Source organism: Camelus dromedarius, chromosome 2, assembly GCF_036321535.1.
Source record: "Camelus dromedarius isolate mCamDro1 chromosome 2, mCamDro1.pat, whole genome shotgun sequence".
NCBI classification, from domain to species: domain Eukaryota; kingdom Metazoa; phylum Chordata; class Mammalia; order Artiodactyla; family Camelidae; genus Camelus; species Camelus dromedarius.
This window is the reverse complement of record NC_087437.1, coordinates 11,364,000-11,385,712: the sequence shown is the minus strand read 5'-3', so window position 1 is coordinate 11,385,712 and position 21,713 is coordinate 11,364,000. Positions and strand designations below refer to the sequence as shown.

General features: G+C 46.6%; 1 protein-coding gene across 6 annotated transcripts in view; it reads left to right on the top strand.

The window, feature by feature from the left end:
- Positions 1-21,713, top strand: part of THRB (thyroid hormone receptor beta) — a 382,589-nt gene that overhangs the window by 257,066 nt on the left and 103,810 nt on the right. For all 6 annotated transcript variants that reach the window (XM_031434127.2, XM_031434053.2, XM_064491141.1 and 3 more), the window contains exon 3: positions 20,512-20,575. In XM_031434127.2, coding sequence (XP_031289987.1) covers positions 20,554-20,575 — 22 coding nt within the window. In that variant the 5' untranslated portion in view covers positions 20,512-20,553. The remainder of the gene's footprint in view (positions 1-20,511; positions 20,576-21,713) is intronic.

Here is a 21,713-nt window from a genome sequence, read left to right as displayed (position 1 = left end):
CAAAATAATGGGAATAATATCCTCAATCAAATGGATTGTTAATAGAACTTCTAATTTTATGAACATTCACATAACCTGTACTGAACTCAGAAAATGTCTCACATCTAACAAGAAATGTTTGCGTCCACTTAGGTAATATGTGCCTCGCTGATACTGGGCTGGGCAGGGGAGGGAGTTTCAGATTCACCAGGAGTGGACTTTGCAAATAATTTGTGTCAGCCTGACCAGACCTTGTGTTCTATATGTTAAAATTTCAGCTACCTGATATTCTGAGCTAGAAATACCATGTTTTTCAAAAATATCTCATAGGTGCAAGGGTTGCTCAGTTTTTGCCTTCACAGAGAGTGACATAGACCATTAGTTGTCAGGACCTTCCACTCAGAAAAGATTGAAGCTCAGATTCTTCAAGAACACACTTGGCTTAGAGGTCAAGAGGCATAACTTTGAGTCTCGATTTTCCCATTTACCAATGGTCATCTTTAGACATTTAACATCTGAGTCTCAGTGTCCTCATTTGTAAAAGATATAATAAATTGAAGTTGTGGGCATTGTATGAAATGATCCATGTGAAAAAGCACCGTAACCTTTATTCCTGCGAGAGGCAGTCAAGTGCAGTCATTTCGAGCAAAATGTCTGGACGCACAATACCTGGGTTCAATTCCTGGCCCTCCCACTTGAAAATCTTTACAACCTTGGGCAAAGAAGTCACATCTCCTAGTGGAGAAGGTATAGCTCAAGTGGTAGAGCACATGCTTAGCATGCATGAGGTCCTGGGTTCAATCCCCAGTACCTCTTGAAAATATCAATAAACAAATAAACCCAATTACCTCCGCTTCATAAAACAAAAGGAAAAAAAGCAGAAGTCACATCTCCTAATTTTAGATCCTCCAACTTTTATGATTAGGTGGTACCACCTACATCATAGGTTGCTGAGAATAATAAAGGAGGTGGTTTATGTAGGACACTTGGCAGGATGGAAAGCACATAGTAGGCACTCAGTAAATGTCAGATGTATGACTGTTATTGCCTTTATGATTATCATTATTATTAGCCCACCTTTAAGGGAACCCTATGCACATGCGCAAGATACATGGTGATTAACACAGCAATGTGTTAACCCAAGTACCCCAAGTACTTATTGTCTTTTTTTTCCTCTGCTCAATTTTATTGAACCCACAAGTAGAAACCCTTTAGATTTGTTGTAGATCTTACTGCAAAGCCAAGGGCCACATGTGGTGGCTCCTGCCTTGGAATTAAGAAGAGGCAGTTGCAGGCACACATTCATACTCATTTCAGGTGAGATCTGCATTATTTCTTTGATTTTTTTTTTTTTTTTAGAAACTAGCTGATTTCCCTTTCCCTGGAAATCTTTCTTTTCAAATCACATGAATCTGTTTTTCCCCCAAAAATCACACAATTCATTTTTATCTATGGCAGGTAAGTCCACCAATACAAGTTGGTGACCAAGGCCCACTCTCTTTCCTTTTCATACAAGAAAACAGGTAGGAAAGTGGGTCTTGTTTACAATAAACGATGACTCTGGGGATGGTTCAATTGAAATGTTCCATCTCACATCTATAAAAATCATTTTTGGACCAAGAAAACGTGGTGTTTGAGGGAAAGTAGATGTGAAAAATATTGATTTAAATGATCTCTCACTAAGAAAGCACCACTTAAAATCCCAACAGAGACCATTCAAATGGCCGCCATTAACTGTTGCAACACAGCCTAAAAGAGTCCACTTTACAAAAGCTCCTGTCCCCAGAGAAGCAGGTTGTCCCCTTAACAAATCTCTTTTACATGGTGTCACGCTACAGGATGGAAATTCCAGGCTTTCCTAATGTTACGAATTATTTTATAAAAAACTGCACCCTGACAAATGTATGCCTAGTACGACGCCCTTTTTACAGACCTCCCCCTGCAGGAAGTAAACCAAGTTCTCAGCAGACAGCAATGACGCTTGGGGAACACTCCACCCCCTTCCCCACCCGATGCCCCACCCCAACTACCCTGAGAAGCGAACACAGCTTCCCCTGCCAGCTCTTCTCTCCTGCACAACAAAATAACCAGGACCCCATGCAATTAAGTCTCTAGTAGCCAGTCCTCAACTTGCCAGAACCCTTGATGAACCAAGCATAACAGTAACAACTCAGATATCGAGCACTTACTATGCGTGAGACACCACCCTAAGCACTTTCCTTGTATGAACTCAGTCAGTCCTCGTAACATCTCTGCAAAGGTCATATTACCTTCTTTTTGTAGGACAATTGTTCAAATAACATAAAAACAAGCCAATGTAGGTATTCTGTCCAGGTATCCAGATTGCAAGGTCAGAATGCTGTCAGCCCAGTCACCTACACTTTCTACAAGCCCCATTCAGAAACACACTCAGTTCATACCTGGGTCTGGACCAGCAAGACGGCGTAACCCCTGTGCAGGTTGGAGGGAGGATTTGCAGAGCATCTGTGTTTGGTAGAGTTGGGTTTTTTTAGTTGCTCTTTCCCTCCTGCACACTTCCACGGCCCTCCGCGCTTCTGACAGTGCCAGGTACAGCCTCCTCCGGTTACAACTGCCTGTGTGAGCTCTGTCGTCCCTACCAGGCCGAGCTTACTGGACGGGAAGGAGGACAGCTTAGTCATCCTTGTGCCCATCGAGGCACCCAGCTCGGGGATGCGTGGGCGGGAAGCAGTATGGCTCAGTGATTAAGAGCACTGGCTCTGGGTTGACATTCGACTCCTCCTCTCACCAGCTGGAGGGCAAAGTTTCTCCATCCCTCTAACCCTCTGTTTCATCAATGAGCAGAAACAACCCTGAGTGTCCCTTCCTTCAAACAGCCCTGTGATTAATGACATAATGCCCGTTTCCTCCTTGGGAATTCTCTGGACACACAGCGGTCCCCAAGAGTCCTTGTATCACAGCATCGCTCACATCTTAGAGATTCCCTAATGAGGATGTTGAAGCCAGGACTCCAGGTAGCTTCCTGACATTAATTGGACCAGACGCTCTGGGCTTGGGTGAGCATGTTGTCAAGGCTATGAGCAGAGAAATGGGCAGAAGAGCCGGAGGAAGGTTTCCCCCCTTGGTAGCCTAACGGGGTGTGCTGCTGAGCTCCTGGGGAGGGGGGGGATGGTCCTTTAGAGTTGCTGCTCTCCATCATTTTAATCACAACATGCTGTTATTGGCCCATACCTGTGGTTAGACAACCAGAGCATCAGCGAGTTGGAGGGAGGTTCACACGGCTGCAGCCAAGCAGGATCTCAGGTCACAGCTGCAGACAAACCCACCTCTGCGATGTGCAACACAGCTGGCCACCCATCAGTAGATGGTAGATGTCAGCACGGCTGAAGTTTTCCTTGGCATTCTAACTTCCAAAGTGTCAGTTCTATGTAAAGACCAGTTTCATACGAAGTGGCTGCTTCTTTCCCAAAACAGCTAGTCCCAAAAAAGACCAGAATTTGGGAAAGTGTTGAAATTATTAAGAGAAAGCCATTTAGTCCAAGTAAGTTACTCTTGACTTAAACCTTGATCAAGAGTTTTAAGTTACATTATTGACTAATAGACGTCTCTGGAAGCAAGTAAGGGCTAAGGAAGACTCCCACCTCTGAGTCCAAACCCAAGCCAGAAAAAATCCACCTGCCTGATAGGAAATAATAATAGCCTATGTTTCTTTTTCAGCTTTAAATGTGACAATCTGTGATGCTTCATTTAAGTGAGCATTTTTAAGTTTTATTGAGACATAATTTACATAACAAGGTTCACCCATTTGAAGTGCACAATTCAGTGGGCTTTAGTACATTTACAGAGTTGTGCAACTACCACAATAGTCTCATTTGAGGACATTTTCATTACCCTGCAAAAAACCCGCTAGCAGTCACTCCCCATCCCTGCACCAGCCCCACCCCTACTGCCCAGCCCCACATAACCACTAACCCACTTTCTGTCTCTAAAGGTGTGAATTTTTTTTAACCTAGAGATTGCCTGGCAGTCCTTTCCCTTGACTTATAATTAGAATCAAATGATAAGTGTTCCTGCAAAATCTGTCATTTTTGAGAAAATTCATGTTCTTCATGCATCCTTGAGCCTTCCCTCCTCCATTCAGCCCCCACCTTTCATCACCACCTTCAGGCGTGACCATTGTTCTTCATTTAACAAGTGTATATTAAGAGCCACACACCGTCTGAGCACTTGGGGTAATCCGTGAACAAAACAAAGACCCCTGACCTCAAGGAGTTTATTTCCCAGCAGAGGGAGACAAAACAATAAGCAACCACAAACAGCGATAAAACCAGAAGTAAACTGTGCAGTGTGTTAAAAGATGATGCTACATACTGTGGAAAGAAGAAAGAGCAGGGCAGGATAAGGGATGCTGGGAAGGCCAGTGCACAGGGAAGGGGCAGGTTACAGCAGGGACCAGGAGGTCAAGGTGGACATCCATGAGAAGTTAAGGTTTGCAAGACTTAGTGGAGGTGAGGGAGGGACTGAGCAGGTATCTGCAAGACGAGCATTTCAGGCAGAGGAACAATCCTGGTGCCAGGGCTGTCTGGTGGGGGCACGGATGACATGTTCCAGGAGGTTGGTGGAGCTGAAATGGGGAGAGAAGCAGAACACGACAGAGAGGCGAGCAGGGCAGAACTCAGGGATCATGCCAGGGTTTTGATGCGAGGCCGCAACTAGCTGAATTATATCCCCAAAGGGCCACTCTGCTTGTTGAGAAGAGATTAGGAGGGAACAAGAGCAGAGTGGGCAGACCTCCCGGGTGCTATTTTAGATCCACTTTCTGGCCGGGGTTCTTAACATCGCTTGCACCTCCGAATGGCCCAAGCAGCTTGACAAAACCGAGGCCCGAGTTCTCAAACACCACGCGGCGTGGGGTGCATCCTGCGCGCTGGGACTCAGCACAGCCGCCGGGTGATGCGACCGAGCAGCGCGGGTTGACCATTAGAGTTTTAGGCGAGCTAAGCGGTCCCACCGGTTTGACTTTGCAGCTGGGAGACAAAAACTCAGGCAGAGCCATGCTAGGAGGCGACCAGAGCCTCACTGCTACGGCGGGGACTGAAGTGGTACCGCAGACAGTGCGCAAACGGGGCCAGGGGCCAGATAGGGCTCCTGGACCATCAGACCTGGAGGAGGTCAAGCCCTGTTCTTTGGCTTGGATGCAAACATGAGCCTGGATGAGAGAGCCAGGCTCCTCCCTACTCCTGACAGAGGGCTGGCTGTACTATATCAGGGCAGAATAGAAGGATAAGATTTGAACCTCAGGAAGTAGATATGTGATTCACTCCACAGGCATCTTTTTTTTTTTTTTTTAAAGAATCATCGTGACAGTGTGCCAGGCATTGTGCAAGGAGCGGCTAATAAAAAGATAAGGTCTGACTGCCCTGGCCAAAGCCAAATGACTCAGGGTCAACACCATATAATATTTCCAAAGGTGTTATTTGTGGGAAGGCTTTAATAAGCCAAAGGGGCTGGGGCGGGAGGACTTTGGTTGTATATCTGAGCTGTTGGCATTTCTAATTCGGAGGGGTGAATAGAACATTACTGTGTCTCCCCGGCACAAGTACAGCAGGAAAAAAAGATGCCTGGAGCCGCGAGCCAAACATGACTCAGCAATCTCCTATTGTTCAGAAAATAATCGCAATGCTAGGAGTAGGGAATTTAAGAATTGTGCAGAAATGCCCCTCCTCCCACCCCCCACCCCCAGCAGGAAACAGACACTGGGTAAAACATCACTTCTTGTTTTTGGATTCCTGAACTGAAAGGAATGTAAAAAACTTGGAGAGGATTTAGGGAAAGCTGATTTGTGAATATGGAAAACACAACCCACAACCCATAAGAAATGAGAGATGATTGAGAGGCAGCGTTGGCCACCTCTCAGCAGTGGCAGGCCAAGTGAGTGTCTATGGTCTCTGGTGAGCAGAAGGTGGAGCTGCCCTGGTTCCGGTACCTAATGAATGTTCCTGGAGGGGTTGTGAAAACACAGCCTGCTGGACCTCACCCTCAGAGGCTCTGATTCCGTGGGTCCGGGGTACAGCCTGAGAACCTGCATTTCTGATGAGCTCCCAGGTGAGGCTGATGCTGCTAATCTGAAACCACACGGGGCAACTCTGCTCAAGGAAATAGGTGCATGGGGCAGGAGAGGCGGGGGAGGGTGGAAGGAGTGCAGAAATCCAGGTAAGGTGCAGCTGATGTGCTGGTGCCACAGCGGGTCCTTTAGTGTGTAGCTAATGGTTTTTGATTAGCAGAGTGCTTAGGATAAACCACACTGGCTGTCATGTTGCTACCCAAGGAAACATGGCAAGAAGGAGGAAAAAAAGTTCTCTGCAGGCCTGTGGCAATCAGACCGGACAAAGGACAGCAGGGGCGTGGCCAGTGACTCCGAATCACTGAGCACGTTTGTGGGCAGGGGTGAGCAGGTGATGACTTCAGGATAACAGGCTTGGGAGGGTGGCCCATCCCCACCTTCAGGTTGTACTTAAGTTCTTCTTGTACTTCTGGCCAGAGCAGAAGTTCTCAGCAGAATCAGTGGGGAAGCCTTTTCTAAGTACATGTGACCAGGCCCAGCCCTGGAGCAAGGCCTCCCCTCTGATTCCGCTGTGAACCCCTTCCTGGAGATTAAGGACAGCTTCTCCTGAGCCTCCAGGGTTGTACCCCATACTTACAAGTAAGCAGTTTGCAAAGCCAACCTCTTTGCTTTTTTTTTTTTTCCTTTTTTAATTGAAGACAATTCTGCATCAATGGTGTACAGCATAATGTTTCAGTCATACATATACATACATGTATTCCTTGTCATATTCTTTTTCATTATAGGTATTGAATATAGTTCCCTGTACTATACAGTATAAACTTGTTGTTTATCTATTTTATATGTGGTAGTTAGTATCTGCAAATCTTAAGCTCCCAATTTATCCCTTCCCACCCTCTTTCCCTAACGGTAACCACCAGTTTGTTCTCTATATCTGTGAGTCTGTTTCTGTTTTGTAAATAAATTCATTTGTATATTTTTTAAGAGTCCACATATAAGTGATATCATATGGTATTTTTCTTTCTCTTTCTGACTTACTTCACTTAGAATGATGATCTCCAGGTCCATCCATGTTGCTGCAAATGGCATTATTTTATTCTTTTTTATGGCTGAATAGTATTCCATTTATAAATATACCACAGAATCTTGATCCAGCTATCTGTCAATGGACATTTACAAAGCCAACTTCTCTGAAAATGCAAAACTCCTTCACATCATTGTGTCTTGTTTTCACTACAGGACTTAAGGGTCTCAAATTTCAGGATACCTACTTAAAATGCAAGTGACCTTCAGGGAAGGAAACTGCCCAGCAATAGTGCCGGGTGCCTTGATAATCACCTCTTCACTGGTATGTTCTAGACCAGGCTGACTAGGCTGGTCAGGAATGGCAAGGCAGGGCCTGCCCAGTGTCTTGTGTAGCTCACCAAGATGGCACCTCAGTTTCCCTAACAGGTTCCCAAATGGTGTAGGCTGGTGGCTCCCAACATGTGGTTTCTGGAAAGTACAGTCCATCACCTGGGAACTTGTTAGAAACGCAGACTCCCAGATACCCTGGCCTCACACTACCACCAGATGGATTAAATCAGAAACACTGCGGACAGATCCCAGCAATCTGTATTAAGGAGCCCTCCAGGTGCTCCCCAAACTCTGAGAACTGCTGCTTTATTTTATATGTAGCTTCTTGCTGCATATAAGTCAGAACTAGCACAGGATAGAAAAGCCAGCAACCAGCCATTTATAGGTTTGTTGAGCTACTCTTACAGGTATCCTAGCGTGTTTAACATCCCAGGCTCATGTGTCATGTTTTCACCTAGAATTAGCATCCAGCTCCCTGCTCGGCTCCCTTTGGTGTTCCCGCAGCTCCCAGGAATAATGTGACTTATCGCCTCCCCCTTCTAAGGCAGGGCTGCATTCTTTCACTTTTAGAGACTCCCTCACAACTTCCCCATATGATGGGGGCTCAGAAAACACTATTAAATGATGGTCAAGTCTTGTTTATTCCCAAGATAAGCTTAAATCCAGCAAAGATTTCGTTCTCTATTCTCTACTCCACTGCGTACACCAGGCAGACTTACTCAGCAGGATGAAAAGGGAAGGCCAGATTTTGTAGCCATGGGCTTACAAAGAGTGAGGGCTGGAAAGAGGTCATGTAGACCTCAGACTTCCCCCTGATTCCCAGCACTGTAGCAGCTATGGTTCCCAAACTCTGTACCCAGGCACCCTGGGATTGCCACAGCAAACCCATATGAACACAATGGAATGTCTTTAATTTTTGAGGAAAACACAGACACCCTGCAAATACTACTATTAGGCCATTTGGACCTCCTTAGTAAACAGGATGTTTATTTCTTTCACGAGGGGTCACAGTGAAACAATTAGACACACCAAGAGTACCATGAAAGTTAAGAATTTCTGTGTGCTACAAACTTATGGCTACCCAGGGGTTAAACGGGTGGAAAGGGATAAATTGGGAATTCGAAATTTGCACCTTCTGGGGAGTGATGGAGATGTTAGCTATCTTGATTGTGGTGGTGGTTTCATGGGTGTACACATCTATCAAAATTCATCAAATTGTACACCTAATTGTACATCTGTAGTTTACTGTACAGGAACCATAGCACAATAAAGGTGTTAGAAAAAAGAATTTCTGTGTTCTAGAATCACCGACCCCAGGAGGAGGTGTATCTTGACTGTACTTTCTGGTCAGAATCATACATTTGAGCCAGCACATTTAAGGAAATACACATTCTAAATTTAACTTAAAAGTCCAGGACGGGGTAACTGTAAGAAAATTGCACCCACATGAGTCTTTTAGGGGCTTCTTTTCTTTCTTACCATCTGTTCTTCCTAACTACCTGATTCAATCCTTCACCAAGGTTCCTGTGATTTTAAAAAACAAAAACAAGAAAACCCCAAAAACAAACTTTTCTTCATGACTTAAACACAATGGATTAATTCTTATGAATTTGGGCTAATAATTGCTCTGGTGCATGCCTAGAAATCACCTTTGAAACAGATTGTTGAAAGGCAAAATTTAGGGGAGAGGGTAGATCTCAGTGGTAGAGCATGTGCTTAGTATGCACAAGGTCCTGGGTTCAATCCCCAGTGCCTCTTCTAAAAATAAATAAATAAACCTAATTACCTCCCCCCCAGCCAAGAATAAAAAAAGAAAGAAAGGAAGATAAAATCTAGGCTGTGTGTGCATTGGGCTAGGCACACACCTCACGGGAAACCACCGAGTTTGCCAATAAAGTCAGCCTTCATCAGGCAGCATGGAAAGGGAAATGGAGACGGTACAAGGTTCACAGAGTCCGTTTCTGTCGGACCTCTGCAGTACAGACCCCCCACCACCACGTTTTGTATTTAAGAAGTAGTAAACAATTATAACTACATATATTAGGAGAAATTCATTTTCATTTTCAGGGGATTTTAAGGGCAAAGCAGCCTTCATGATTCCTCATTTGGAAGATTATTCTTTCCATCCCAGGGTTAAAAATCTGCAGAGAGCTCCCTGCAGATTCCAGAGGCCACAGAGCCTGGGCTCAGTCTGGGTGCCGCTGTCTTCCCGGGACGTAGATGGTACCTCCATCATTGGTCAAGCAGGAGAGTCTTTTCTTAGGAAGCCATCTGGGGCAGGGGGATGGAGTGGGTTCTTGTTTGTTGCTGTCTTCTTCGTCATGAGACACTTGTAAGAAGTCAATAATACATCGTTTGCTTTGGTCCAGTGTTTTATTTTCACATTCGTGTTTGTTGTTTTCCACGCGGGTGTCTTGGTGAGTCACCCAACCACAAGTAAACTCTTCGGCATCTGGTGGTTCTGTGTGGCACCTTCATTCCTCCATAGTTATGAGGGGTGCTTCCCAGCCCCTACACACACACACACACACACACACACACACACACACACACACACACGTTGTTGTCTTTGGCACAGAGAAGCTGCTCTCCCCTCCACCAGGTGTCAGCAGAGGCAGTTTTAACCACTTAACTGTGGCCAACAGGGCATCTGTTGTTTCTCCTGCTGTTCCCCAAACCACCCATCTGCCTCCTCTTAAGAGTCTGGCTTCCAGTTCTTAGAAACATTCGGAGGTGCTGGTCCACCTGTGAGGAAAGGTAGCTACGAGGGAAGTCTGCTATAAACACAGCAAGCGGTCCAGTCGATCCTTCCAGAGTTGGCCTCATAAAACTTGCTCTGGCTGGTTTCTCCTTGACTTTTCTATCACTACATTATGTGGCTAGAAATGGTTCCAAGTTTCACTTGGTATGACACTGAATTAGACGTGGTAGATCGTTTCAGATTCACAGAGGGCTGGACTGTTTGTTTTAAAGCCCACTGTGACCCTAAGAAGCCCACTCCTACCCCAGAGGACGCAGTACTCGAAGCAGAAACAGGATTTTTCTCAGGCTGTGGCCCCAGATCCTCACCCGTGAGAATGGAAGAATGCTACCAAGTGCATCTTTCCTATTTAATCCATCCGTCCCTTCTGAGGTGGATGACCTGGTCCATCTGGGGATGTGACTTGACATCACCCATGTCATTCTGCTGACAAGTGGCAGGGTGCATGCTCCTTCCAAGCCCTGGTGACTTTGTCCGAGAAAGAGGACGAAGAGCAGGGATGAAGAAGATGAAGGAGCAATGATTTGGCACGGATATACGTTAAAGGGAAGAGTGAAAATGAGCCCAAGAGGAGATAGTTGAACCTGAACTAAAAGGGGCAGGTGGAATTATTGCTGGTGACTAGGTTCTTGTCTTGCTGCAGAAAGAATTCAGAGATGGGACGTGGAGGTTAAGAAAGTAAAGTGAGGATTTATTAAAGGATGGATAGTACACTCTTAAGGGGAGAGCAGGCAGGCTCAGGTGAGCGGCTGCCCTGAGTTTCTTTGGCAAGTTGGTTACATCGAGTGTAAAAATGAATGGGCATAATATTAATTGGGAGAGAAGGGCTTGGGTTCACATTCCCTGATTTTCATCCCAACTCCACCTTCCTGAAGGGAGGAGGGATTTTTGTCCTTATTTAGTTTGGATCAGAAGTGTCATGGCCTCGGTGCATGATGGGTACTTCTAATCTGCAAGGCTAATTTCATTGAAATGAGGGCATAATGAGCAAAAGGTTACATTCGGACACTGGAGATTCCTGTCTTTTCCCACCTTTCTTTGTCGGGCTCCAGAGCACTTGTCACACCAAAATGTGTGATCGCTTATCCACCCAGAGGTTCCCGCTTCTCTTTCTCTACCCAGGGACTCCTGTTGTTTACATGATGTATGGATTCCTGCATTTGGCCCTATGCCTCTCCTTTTTACCCAATTTCTGCCATTTGGCCTGCATCCCCTTTTCTCTGCTCATATCTAGCTATCTGCTTCCTCTAACGGTGGGATATCTCTTATATGTGGAATCAAAATAAATGACACAAACAAATGTATTTACAAACCAGAAACAGACTCACAGACATAGAAACCAAACTATGGATACCAAAAGGGCAAGGAATGGAGGAAGGGATAAATTAAGAGTTTGGGATTAGCCAGTACATGCTATTATGTATAAAGTAGATAAACAACAAGAACCTACTGTATAGCAAAGGAAATTATATTAAATATCTCATAATAATGTATAATAGAAAAAATCTGAAATATATATATGTGTGTATGTATAACTGAATCAATTTGCTCTACACCCGAACTAACACAACATTGTAAATTAACTACACTTCAATTTAAAAAAAAAAAAAAAAGAACTAAAACCTTAGAGTAAAAATAAAAAGGGTGAGGTGGGATGGGCTGGAAGTAAAAAGCTAATCATTTTACCAAGAACCAAAAAATCAGCCACAGGTTCTGGTTGCATTGTCTCACTCCTGAAGGCAAAACACTTACAGTGACTGCCAAAAATCTGAAAAGGAAAAGTTTGCTGATACCTCTGATGTGAGGCCCCAGGCTCCCACCACGCCCAGCAGAGGCGTTCGGCCCCTGCCTTCCACTCTGACCGGTGGTCCACGGGGACTCACACCTGGGCCACAACACAGGGCAGAGCTACTACTACTTCTTCACATCTCTATTAACTAACGCACAGTCTTATGGTCCATTTTAACCAGCCCCATCTCTAGTCCAGCTGTGCTGGCTTTTAAATTTTTTTTCTCTTACTGATTTTTGATACTGTGCTCCTAAGTAGGGTTAGTTTTAGCAAGTGGAAAAGTTAGATCACAGTGTGGTATGACTTGAATACCCCTTGTCTCTGTTCTCTTCTACTTGGGTTCTCAAGTTATTTCTATCATCAGAAATTCAACCATTATATATTCACTTCATTGGATCCCAGATTTACTTTTAAGATGCAAAGACCTCACCGAAGGACACCTTGAGCTGAATTTGGGATGCTATAGAATTGGGTACAAATTCATCTGTGTACCTAATCTTCCTTGCTCTTCATAACAAATTTAAATAAACTTGAAAGGGAAAAAAATTCACAAAAGGTAAAATTCAGTCTGGGAAGGGGAGAATGGCAGAGAAGAGAGAAGCAATCCCATCTCCACTTGATCTTGGTGATGATGGGGTCTAGGGACATGGGCTTCTGTGCTATTATGATTCTTTTAAACCACCTCAGGGCATCTCAAGACTGAGACCAGACAATAGCTCCAATTCCCCACCCCTTAGGGATGTCTGGGGCTGGCCATGAGATGAGCAGATCATAATAATGAAGGCATCTCCCAATACCGAATGTCGGTGTCCTGCTTGTAATTTTACAGAGCATTTTCAAATTCCTTGGTCCTCATCGTAGCTGAAGGATAGGGGATTGTGATTTCACATTGCAAACTCTCATGGCTCAGAGTTAAGAAACCCGCCCAAGATGTCCAGATGACTGAACTGAGACTCAAACCTGTCCAGACTGTCTCCCGACCCAGACGTCCGTCCTTTATACCTGGGGTTGAACTTGTTCTTACAAAGGACTCCCAAACGTCAGGGTCAAAGCTCTGATGAGAAGGGGTAGAAACAGACACTCCAGGAGGTAGAAGAGTGCTTTCAAAGCAGGGCAAAATGGAGACCTATGACCTCATTGCCCTCCCAGGTGGGTGCAGCCACTCGCCTCCACCCAGCTGTGTCTCCAGATGCACAGACAGGGCAGTGGCCTGGCCAACGTGGGGGCAAGGTGGGGCGAGGGCCCACCCCATAAACCCAAGCAATGCCCAGTGCCTCACAAATTTAGTAAAAAAAAAAAAGAGTGCTTGTTATGTTAACACAACTTCAAGACACACCCCGAGCTACACCCTCCACTCACATCTCCACGACCTCTAACATCCTTCTATTTAGGAAGTCCGGGGTGTCCACGTGTGCTGGACGCCAGGTGAGACGGTGGGCCTGTCTGCCTCCGAGGTCCCGCCTGGTACTAACAGTCTCAGCCTGGAGCCTGGAGCAGCCCAGGGCTGGAGCATCTGACTTTGTAAAAAGACACAAGAGATTTGCCTGTGAAAGTGGCCCCCACCTGCCCAACCCGGCACCCGCCATGGCTTTCCTGGGCTGCCTGTGAGCACCTGCTGACAAGGTAACAGATGACCCCTGTACATCTCACCATTCAGATGCTCTCGGACCCTTCCTCCTGAGAACCAGGGAGAAGAAGCCAGCTAGGACCACAAACGCCCTCCTCTGAAAAGGTAGATGTAGAGACACGAGGGGCATTCGAGTTTCATTTTAATTATGTGCAGATTGTCTAAACCATAACTCACTAGGTCTGCATGGAAAGATTTTCCATTGGGTAATTTTTACAGCTGTCCCTTCAATGTTGTAGTGTCTCGGGTAAAAAAGGAGACATGGAGAGATGAGGGGACAGAGGGCATGTGGTCCGGGCCAGGGCACTGGTGTTTGACAAGGTGGAGTTAGGACGGTTCTCTCTGACCCTAGTCTAGCTTTGTGACTTTGAACGCTAAGACAGGAGAGTAGCAACAACCCCATGCCAATAGGTGCCACCAGAGGGGTCATCCCCCCGAGAAGTCCCCCTTCTCACGGAGGCACTGTTATCTTTCTCAAATCACGTCACTCCATGAAGGACCTTCCATGGCTCCCCATTTCCCATGGGATGAAGTCCAAATTCTATAGCAAACCTCTCCAGACCCCCCACCATCCGGCCCCAAACTGCATTTGCAGCTTTACGCTCGGCCACCTCCTGCCCCTCCCCACCCCGAATCTCACCCCCTGGCCAGGATGCTGTGCCTTCTCCTCCTGTCATTTCATAAGCCACACGTCTCATCCCCTGCCTGGAAGGTACCTGGCTTGTTCTTCTAAGCCAAGTTCCAAGGTCACTACGGGTCCCCTCATACAGATGGAATTCTCCTCGATGCCTCTAAACACGCCTTTTCTCCCTCCTGTTCAGCTCTGCTGCCCATAGGGTTCAGGTTGGTTCTTCACCTAAGCTCCCCAAAGCCAGGCACCACGAACAGTTCATCTCGAATGAGCCAGAGCTTGGGTTGGTTTCTGATGGTGTGAACGGGGCAGCCCTGGACCAAACCCTTGGGTTAGTGGGTGCCTCTCCGGCCTCCAGCCTTGCTTCTCAGAAACCTTTCTCCTTCCGCCTACAAAAGGATCTGCTGCTTATAGGTGTAGTTCTCCTGGCCCCCTGCCAAGAACAGCTCTTGGTTCTCTCTTTCATTCTATTCAATAGATTATATTCACATCAGCTTATGTCTTTTCAATGAGCTTTTGCATTTTGACAGTGATCAAGGTCTGCAGCTGAAGCTTAAAGTGGCATCTGCAGATGGGTTGGGCGCATGCGATGTCTGTGGATCCCACAAGAGTATCTGCCCGATCACTTGCCTGGATCCTTCATTACACTCCCTGAGCAGACCACACCCCCAACTAGCTAAGATCCACTAAGCTAAAGCGATGAAGCTTCAGAGGAGAACTTTAAGGGGGCATAGTGGCCTGTCCCTGGAACTGTATCCCATGCATGGGCCCTGATTTGTTGCACAGTAAAGACATTGGTGCCCTAGAGACACTTCACATGCCCTGAGAACCAAAAGCAGCCCAAGGTAGGAAGGGTGTGTTCCTTTGTGTGTTTGCTCTGCATACCAGGCGTGCATCTTCTTTGACCTGAGGCAGAGCAGGGAGAGTCCCCGTCCCTCAGCAGTCCCCAGCAGTGCCTCTCCACCCATCCTCCATCCACAGACACGCTGAAAGTCTCTTGCACGTGACAGGTATCTGCAGATCACTCTCAAACCTCCTTGTGACCCCTCCCTTTTTTTGGCCCCCCTCAACACTCCCATCATCCCAGACATTCTACATGGCACTCTCCCTTCAGTGTCACAGCCCAGGGTAGAATGGCCCGGCCACTGTCCATCTGCCCACACAGCCCACAGGGGGCTGCATGAACCCAATGTCTCCCAAAGTCCCTAGACCTATTGCTCTTTTTTTCCAAAACAAACAACTTTTTACTGAAGTCTAGTTGATTTACAATGTTGTATTAGTTTCAGGTGTACAGCAAAATGATTCAGTTATGTATTCATATATATATATTTCTTAAGAGTTCATAATAATGCCACTTCCTTTTCAGAGTACTCGAGAACAACTTTCCATCACTTGTATTTTTAAAACAGAAATGCATTTTATATGTTTGAGGAGTGAATGCCCACCTCCAAGGGGAATGCTTCGCCCAAGGGGCACGGATGGCATCGGGGAAGGACGGAGCGGGTGGAGCAAGTCTCCGCCCTGAGCTGTTGGTTCTCGGCACCACCTCTTGGCACACCGTCTATGCAGCTCGCATTTTCAGCTGCTCCCCGCCAACAGCCGCTGCCTTCCGGCCAGCTTGTAAAATGGATTGTAAATTCCTTGAGGGCCGAGAGCCTCTGGGCTGAATCGATTTGCAAACCCAGTGTTTTTCCCCGTGTTAAATACTCCAATCAACTTCATCACCGTGTCATTATTTCTTCCTCCTAAATGTCATGAGAGTTGTTCCGCTGTCACCACCATTGAGTTCCAGCCCCCTTCATCTCCCTGCCTGACCTGCCACAGCTCCCCGACTGGGCTGCTTTCACTCCACAGCCACTACGAAGCTTTAAAAACTCAAATCGGATTGGATCACTTCCCTGCTTAAAACCTGCGTCATTCGAGGGAGTTGCCTAGTTTTTCTACACAAGGCTCGTTTCTTGTAGAGTGGTCCCTGGCCCTCAGGAGCACAAGAATGAGAATAAAGCATTCAGTCATTCCCCAGGGAGAGGCATATTGGAAAGAAGAGCCTTCGGATGCAGGGTCATCTCCACCGCGAAGCCTTCCCAGATTGCCCCAGGTGGAAATGACGTCTCCTTCCTGTGGCTCCCGGTCTGCTTGGAGGAGACTCTTCAGGTGAAACCTGCACACACTTTGCATTTTTTTTTTAGCGTGATTCTCTTCCTCTGTTAGATTGGAAGCCCCATGTGGGCAGGCCCAAGTGTTGTCTTTGGACAAAGCCTGGGACGGTGCCCAAAGAGACTAGGCCCTCCGTCAAGGGCTCTGGACTGACCAACCAAATCAACGAATGACTCACGTCAAAGGAATGTTCTGGGTTCAGTAACACTTTCCCAGGGGACGAAACTGAAGGCCACTCTCCCCTCAGCTGGTGCTCAAATGGTGAAACTGTTAAAGGACCCTCAGCTCTTCGGGGCCGGGATGCAGACTGTCACTGTGGGCTCTTCCCTGCCAGGAGCAGTGGGCCTGCGGCAACGCAGGACATGCAGGCTGGCTGTTGCCCTGCAGACAGCGGGACAGAGGGACAGCAGGACGGTGGGGCGGTCAGTCCTCCGCGAGCACAGCTCACGGCACCCTCAGCTCCTCCGCCGACCCGCTCCCCGCGCGCTCTCCCCAAAAGGGAAAACCTCAGCTTCCTTTCCTTTTAACCTGCTGAGACTTTGTTCCTCTTTGGACGCTGTGACCCTGCGGTGGCTCCAGCGAAGACCTTCTGTGCGTCCCTCCTCCGCACGCACACAGCACTGGCTGACACCCTGGCCCCGTGTCCCGGGTGACCCTAAAACAGCCCTGGGACACAGCGCCTCGGAGCACTTAACTATGGTTTAACACTCGAGAGCTCGTGGAAGGAAACCAGCACTAAATAATACGAAATACTAGGTAGAGCCCTGCCGGGACAGGAACGGGACGGCACTATAAACGCTGTGGGAACGGTAACAGCGTAGCACAGCGCAGTAACACTAAAGCGCTGCGGCGGTAGGAACAGGGGCGTACCGTTAATGCCACAGCAACGGTAGCAGCAGCGCACAGCGCGGCAAGGCTGAAGCACGGCGGTGACGGGGCTTCCCGGTTCACGCACGGCGCTGGCAGCGGCGTGGCGCGGCGTGGCAGCGCTGCGGTGCTGTGCGGCTGCAGCGGAAGCGGGCGGTACTGAATGTGGTGGTGGTAACGGTGTTTTTAAAGCCTTGAAAGATGTTCCTCCTGCCCCTGGATACTTTCTGCTTCACGCACTCTGCCCTTCTATGGTTCCCATGCCTGTTCTAAGTGAAATTTTGAAAATAAAGATATGTTTAAATGGTCGGTGTAGCAAGAACATAACTGGGGTTTTGTAGCTTCACCTTCAAGATGATAGAAAGGGCACAGAGCTCTTCCGGCACATTTGTGTTACTGTGTCTTCTTACTGGTGCTGTCAGTCGGGGTTCTTCGGTTGCAGGGGGTCGACAGCTGACTGGCCCCTCCTTTGCCGGACCCAGCAAAATCCACCGTTTTGCTCAGGGGGCGCTGAGGACGGCCAGAGGGGTCACAGCTGGGCCTCAGGGAGAACTAGAGGCAGGGCTTCGAGGCCACAGCACTCCCTCCTCTCCTCAAGTCCTCTGGGAGTGTTAGGGTCGCCTCTCCCTCACCCTCAGACAGGCTGTTTCCTTGTGGCTGAGAGAGACATGTTTGAGAGTTTTAGCTCCTGATAAATTCTGCCACCAGAGACAGAATAAATTACCTCCCAACCCTTTCTCTTCCTGCCTCCTTCTCTCTCTCCTCCCTTCTCCAAACATCCTGAAAAAGCATCATGTTAGCCCACCTCCGGTCTTGCCCAGTTTGGCCAAAGGTGGAGCACTGTGGTTGGCCCAGTTCGAGCCAAGTTCCTCATCCTCTCCAGAACATTCAGAAGGATGTAACAGCACCCACAGGTTGGGGAGAGGGGGTTAATGGCGGCTTAGACTCCAAGAACGAGGGGTATGGATACTCCGTACCAGAGGTGTGATCTGAGCTCTCACCCTGGGGGTCTCAGAGCCTGGGCTTCTCACTCACAACCCAGCTGGACAGTCAGATGAGAATGGAGCTGTGTTGGTGACCCTTGAAATGTTCATTGGTAGCAAGAATGCATTTGCTAGTAGTTAATACTCCTCCTTTCTGCCAGATGCCAAGTCAGGCAGCTTATACCACGCCATGTCAACCTTCAGTAAATTGGAGGGGGGAGCGGGTAATTAGGTTTATTTATTTATTTTAATGGAGGTACTGGGGATTGAACACAGGACCTGGTGCATGCTAAGCACACACTACCACTGAGATATACCCTCCCCCGACCCTCAGTAATTTTATTTTTATTCACTTACTCAGCATGTATTTCTTGAGTGCCTATTTTGTATCTGACATTCTGCTCAACGTAGAAGAAAGAAAAATGACAAAGACATAGTCCCTGGCTCAAAGAGATTACAGTCTGGTGGGAAAGGCAGCCTTGTAAACATGTGATTTCTGCAGGTGTGACAAGAACTATAATCAAGGTATGAACTCAGTGCTGTAGGTCCCGATGTGGAGACACAGCAGGAATGGCCATATAGAAAATAGAATCTACATGCTTCCTCATCTCTAATCAATTACTTAGCATCAAGACATCTCCTCCCTCAAGTTGTGGTATATTTATACAATGGAATACTACTCAGCCATAAAAAAGAATAAAATAATGTCATTTGCAGCAACATGGACGGACCTGGAGACTGTCATTCTAAGTGAAGTAAGCCAGAAAGAGAAAGGAAAATGCCATATAATATCACTTATATGTGGGCTCCAAAAAAAAAAAAAAAAACAAGAAAACAAGAAAAAAAAAGACAGGCCACTAATGAGCTCATCTACAAAAGAAAGAGACTTACAGGCATAGTAAACAATCTCATGGTTATCAGGAAAAGGGGGTGGGAAGGGATAAATTTGGGAGTGTGAGATTTGCAAATGTTAGCCACTATATATAAAAATAGATAAAAAACAAATTTCTTCTGTATAGCACAGGAAGCTATGCTCAATATCTTGTAATAACCACTAATGAAAAAAATGAAAATGATTATATGTATGTGTGTGTGTGTATATATATATGTATATATATATATATGTGTGTGTGTGTGTGTGTGTGTATATAAACACATGACTGGAACGTTACACTGTACACCAGAAATTAACACATTGTAACTGACTATACAAGGACAAGCAAGGATCTAGATAGAAGATGCTAACACGTTTTTTTTTTAAAAAAAGGTATTTCCTCCCTCACCCAATGGCTTTTATGTGCACAGAAAACTATCGTTTACCCAGCACTTCCACTCACACCCTCTTTAAACCTCAGAAACGTCAGCCCTATGGAGTAGGTAAAGCAAGTCGTGTCTTCTGCATTTTGCACATGAAGAAATTGTGATCCCACAGGCAGTAGGTAACAGCACTGGCCCTGGAACCCATGCCTTGGGCTTCAGCACGATGCCTGAGTCACCACGCTGCCACTGTCCACCACTGGATACAGAGGCCCATCTATAAAAAGAAACCTCATCCCAATCTGTCCCCAGCCATATGTGGAACGACTCCGACCCATGATCAGCAGCCATCTGGTTTATCTGTGTGTGTGTCTTTCAACACTCTGCCCTCCTCCGGGTGCCTCTGGTCACTGACCTGCACAGAGCATCGGTCCTGGTACAAGGCCAAGTCCGTCTGCTACCCTTGGATCTCACTGATACAGCGGTCAGGAGGAGCTGCTCAGCACGGACCAAGAAAAAGTCACAAATAAGATGAGAATACAGATTCCGTTCTCTAGAGCAGTGTGTCTAAGACTTCAACGTGCATGTGAATCACCTCTGGGTCTCGTCCAAGTGCAGATTTGATTGAGTAGGTTTGACGCAGGACCCTCATTTTCTATTTCTAGTAAGCTCCCAGTGATGCCAAAACCGCTGGCCCACAGACCATATTTTAATAAGCAAGGATCTGGATAGAAGATGCTAACACGTCTCAGCCACTCGAGATAAACAAGTCAGTGGACTGGTGCTTTCCTAAAAACTTGGGATTGGAAAGTAGACATGTGATCTTGAATAAAATACTGTTATAAAGACAAAGATATAGAAGGAAATCTGAGATGAAAATTTGGAGTATTGTAAACTTACGTGTATCACACAGCCCACCTGGGCTTCAGTTTTCCCAGTTCTGAGTTGAAAGTAAGAAGTCACCTCGAGCTAATTAATGCGTGTGATGTTGTTTGGAACAAAATTTTATGGAAAATGCAGGTTATAACCCACGGTATTTTTCTTGTCTTTTTTCTCTGTAGGAGATGTCAGTGAAAAAAAGGGTCCAGAATGATTACTAACCCATGACTCCCAACAGTATGACAGGTACCTGTTTTCTTTTCTTTTCTTTGTGTACCTCCACTTTTGTCCCCTCCAAATAGAAACACAGGTTTCCTAAAAGACCAGTCTGAGAGAATCAGCAACAATTATTTCCAAACCAATGAGTGTTACTAAATGCAAGCATCTCCTGTGACGACAGCCCCACAAATGTGCTTCTAGGTTCTTCTGAAACCGTGAGATGCAACATCACGAGAAACATGACGGGAGGAAATGAGAATTCAGAGTGAAAGGCTAGTTTTCAGCCATCCTAAGGTCACTCCACACACACACACTCAGTACATTTACTCTTCACATTGATTCAGATCAATGTAATAAACGGCTCTATGTACTCAGTGACCCCCCGTCCAGGCATTGTCCAAGGTGGGCTGTTTATTCCATTCAGCAGTAGCGTCAGAATGGAATATGATTAGCGCATGTAAGGTAACGTGAGCTAGAAACTCTTAGCAGGGGACAGAGGAGAGACAGAATGACCCCCAAGGAACCTAAGGTCGCCATAGCACAAATCCTTTTTGTAACACGCAGAGTAAGTGTTGCAAACTCACAGGCCCCCAGGAACCAGGCAGAGAACACCAATGCCTGAAACAAAACAGGAGAACCAGGTTCTCTCAGAAGAGAAATCACACCTCCACTCTAGGCAATCACCAACAAGCAGGGAGGGAACCCAGTATGTCCAGAGATTTCAAATTTTTAAATGAAGCTGGAAATCCAGAATTTTGAATGAAGTATCCCCACTTCTAAATGCAAGCAATTAATGTATAAAAAGATCAGAGACTCATGGGCCAGTCCAAATACGTCTGCTGTCTGGAATCAACCATGAATTAGCAGTTTACAACCTCTGCTTTGGTTACCACGGCAACAGGGCAGGTACCCATAGACCTCAGCCTTGTGCAAGTTTACAAGCCTTATATAATGACCATAATGTTACATCACCCAGCATCACTGCCCTGCCTCTACACCCATCTACACTTGAGTTCCTGATGCAGCTAAAAGACAAAGCACCTAGGCAAACCAGAACAATTCACACCCTTAAGAAGTGAATCAGCCTCGGAATCACATCTCATCTTATTTCTTAGTAACAGGCACCAAAACACACCGACTCCCATTTCTGTTCCACTGCCAACTC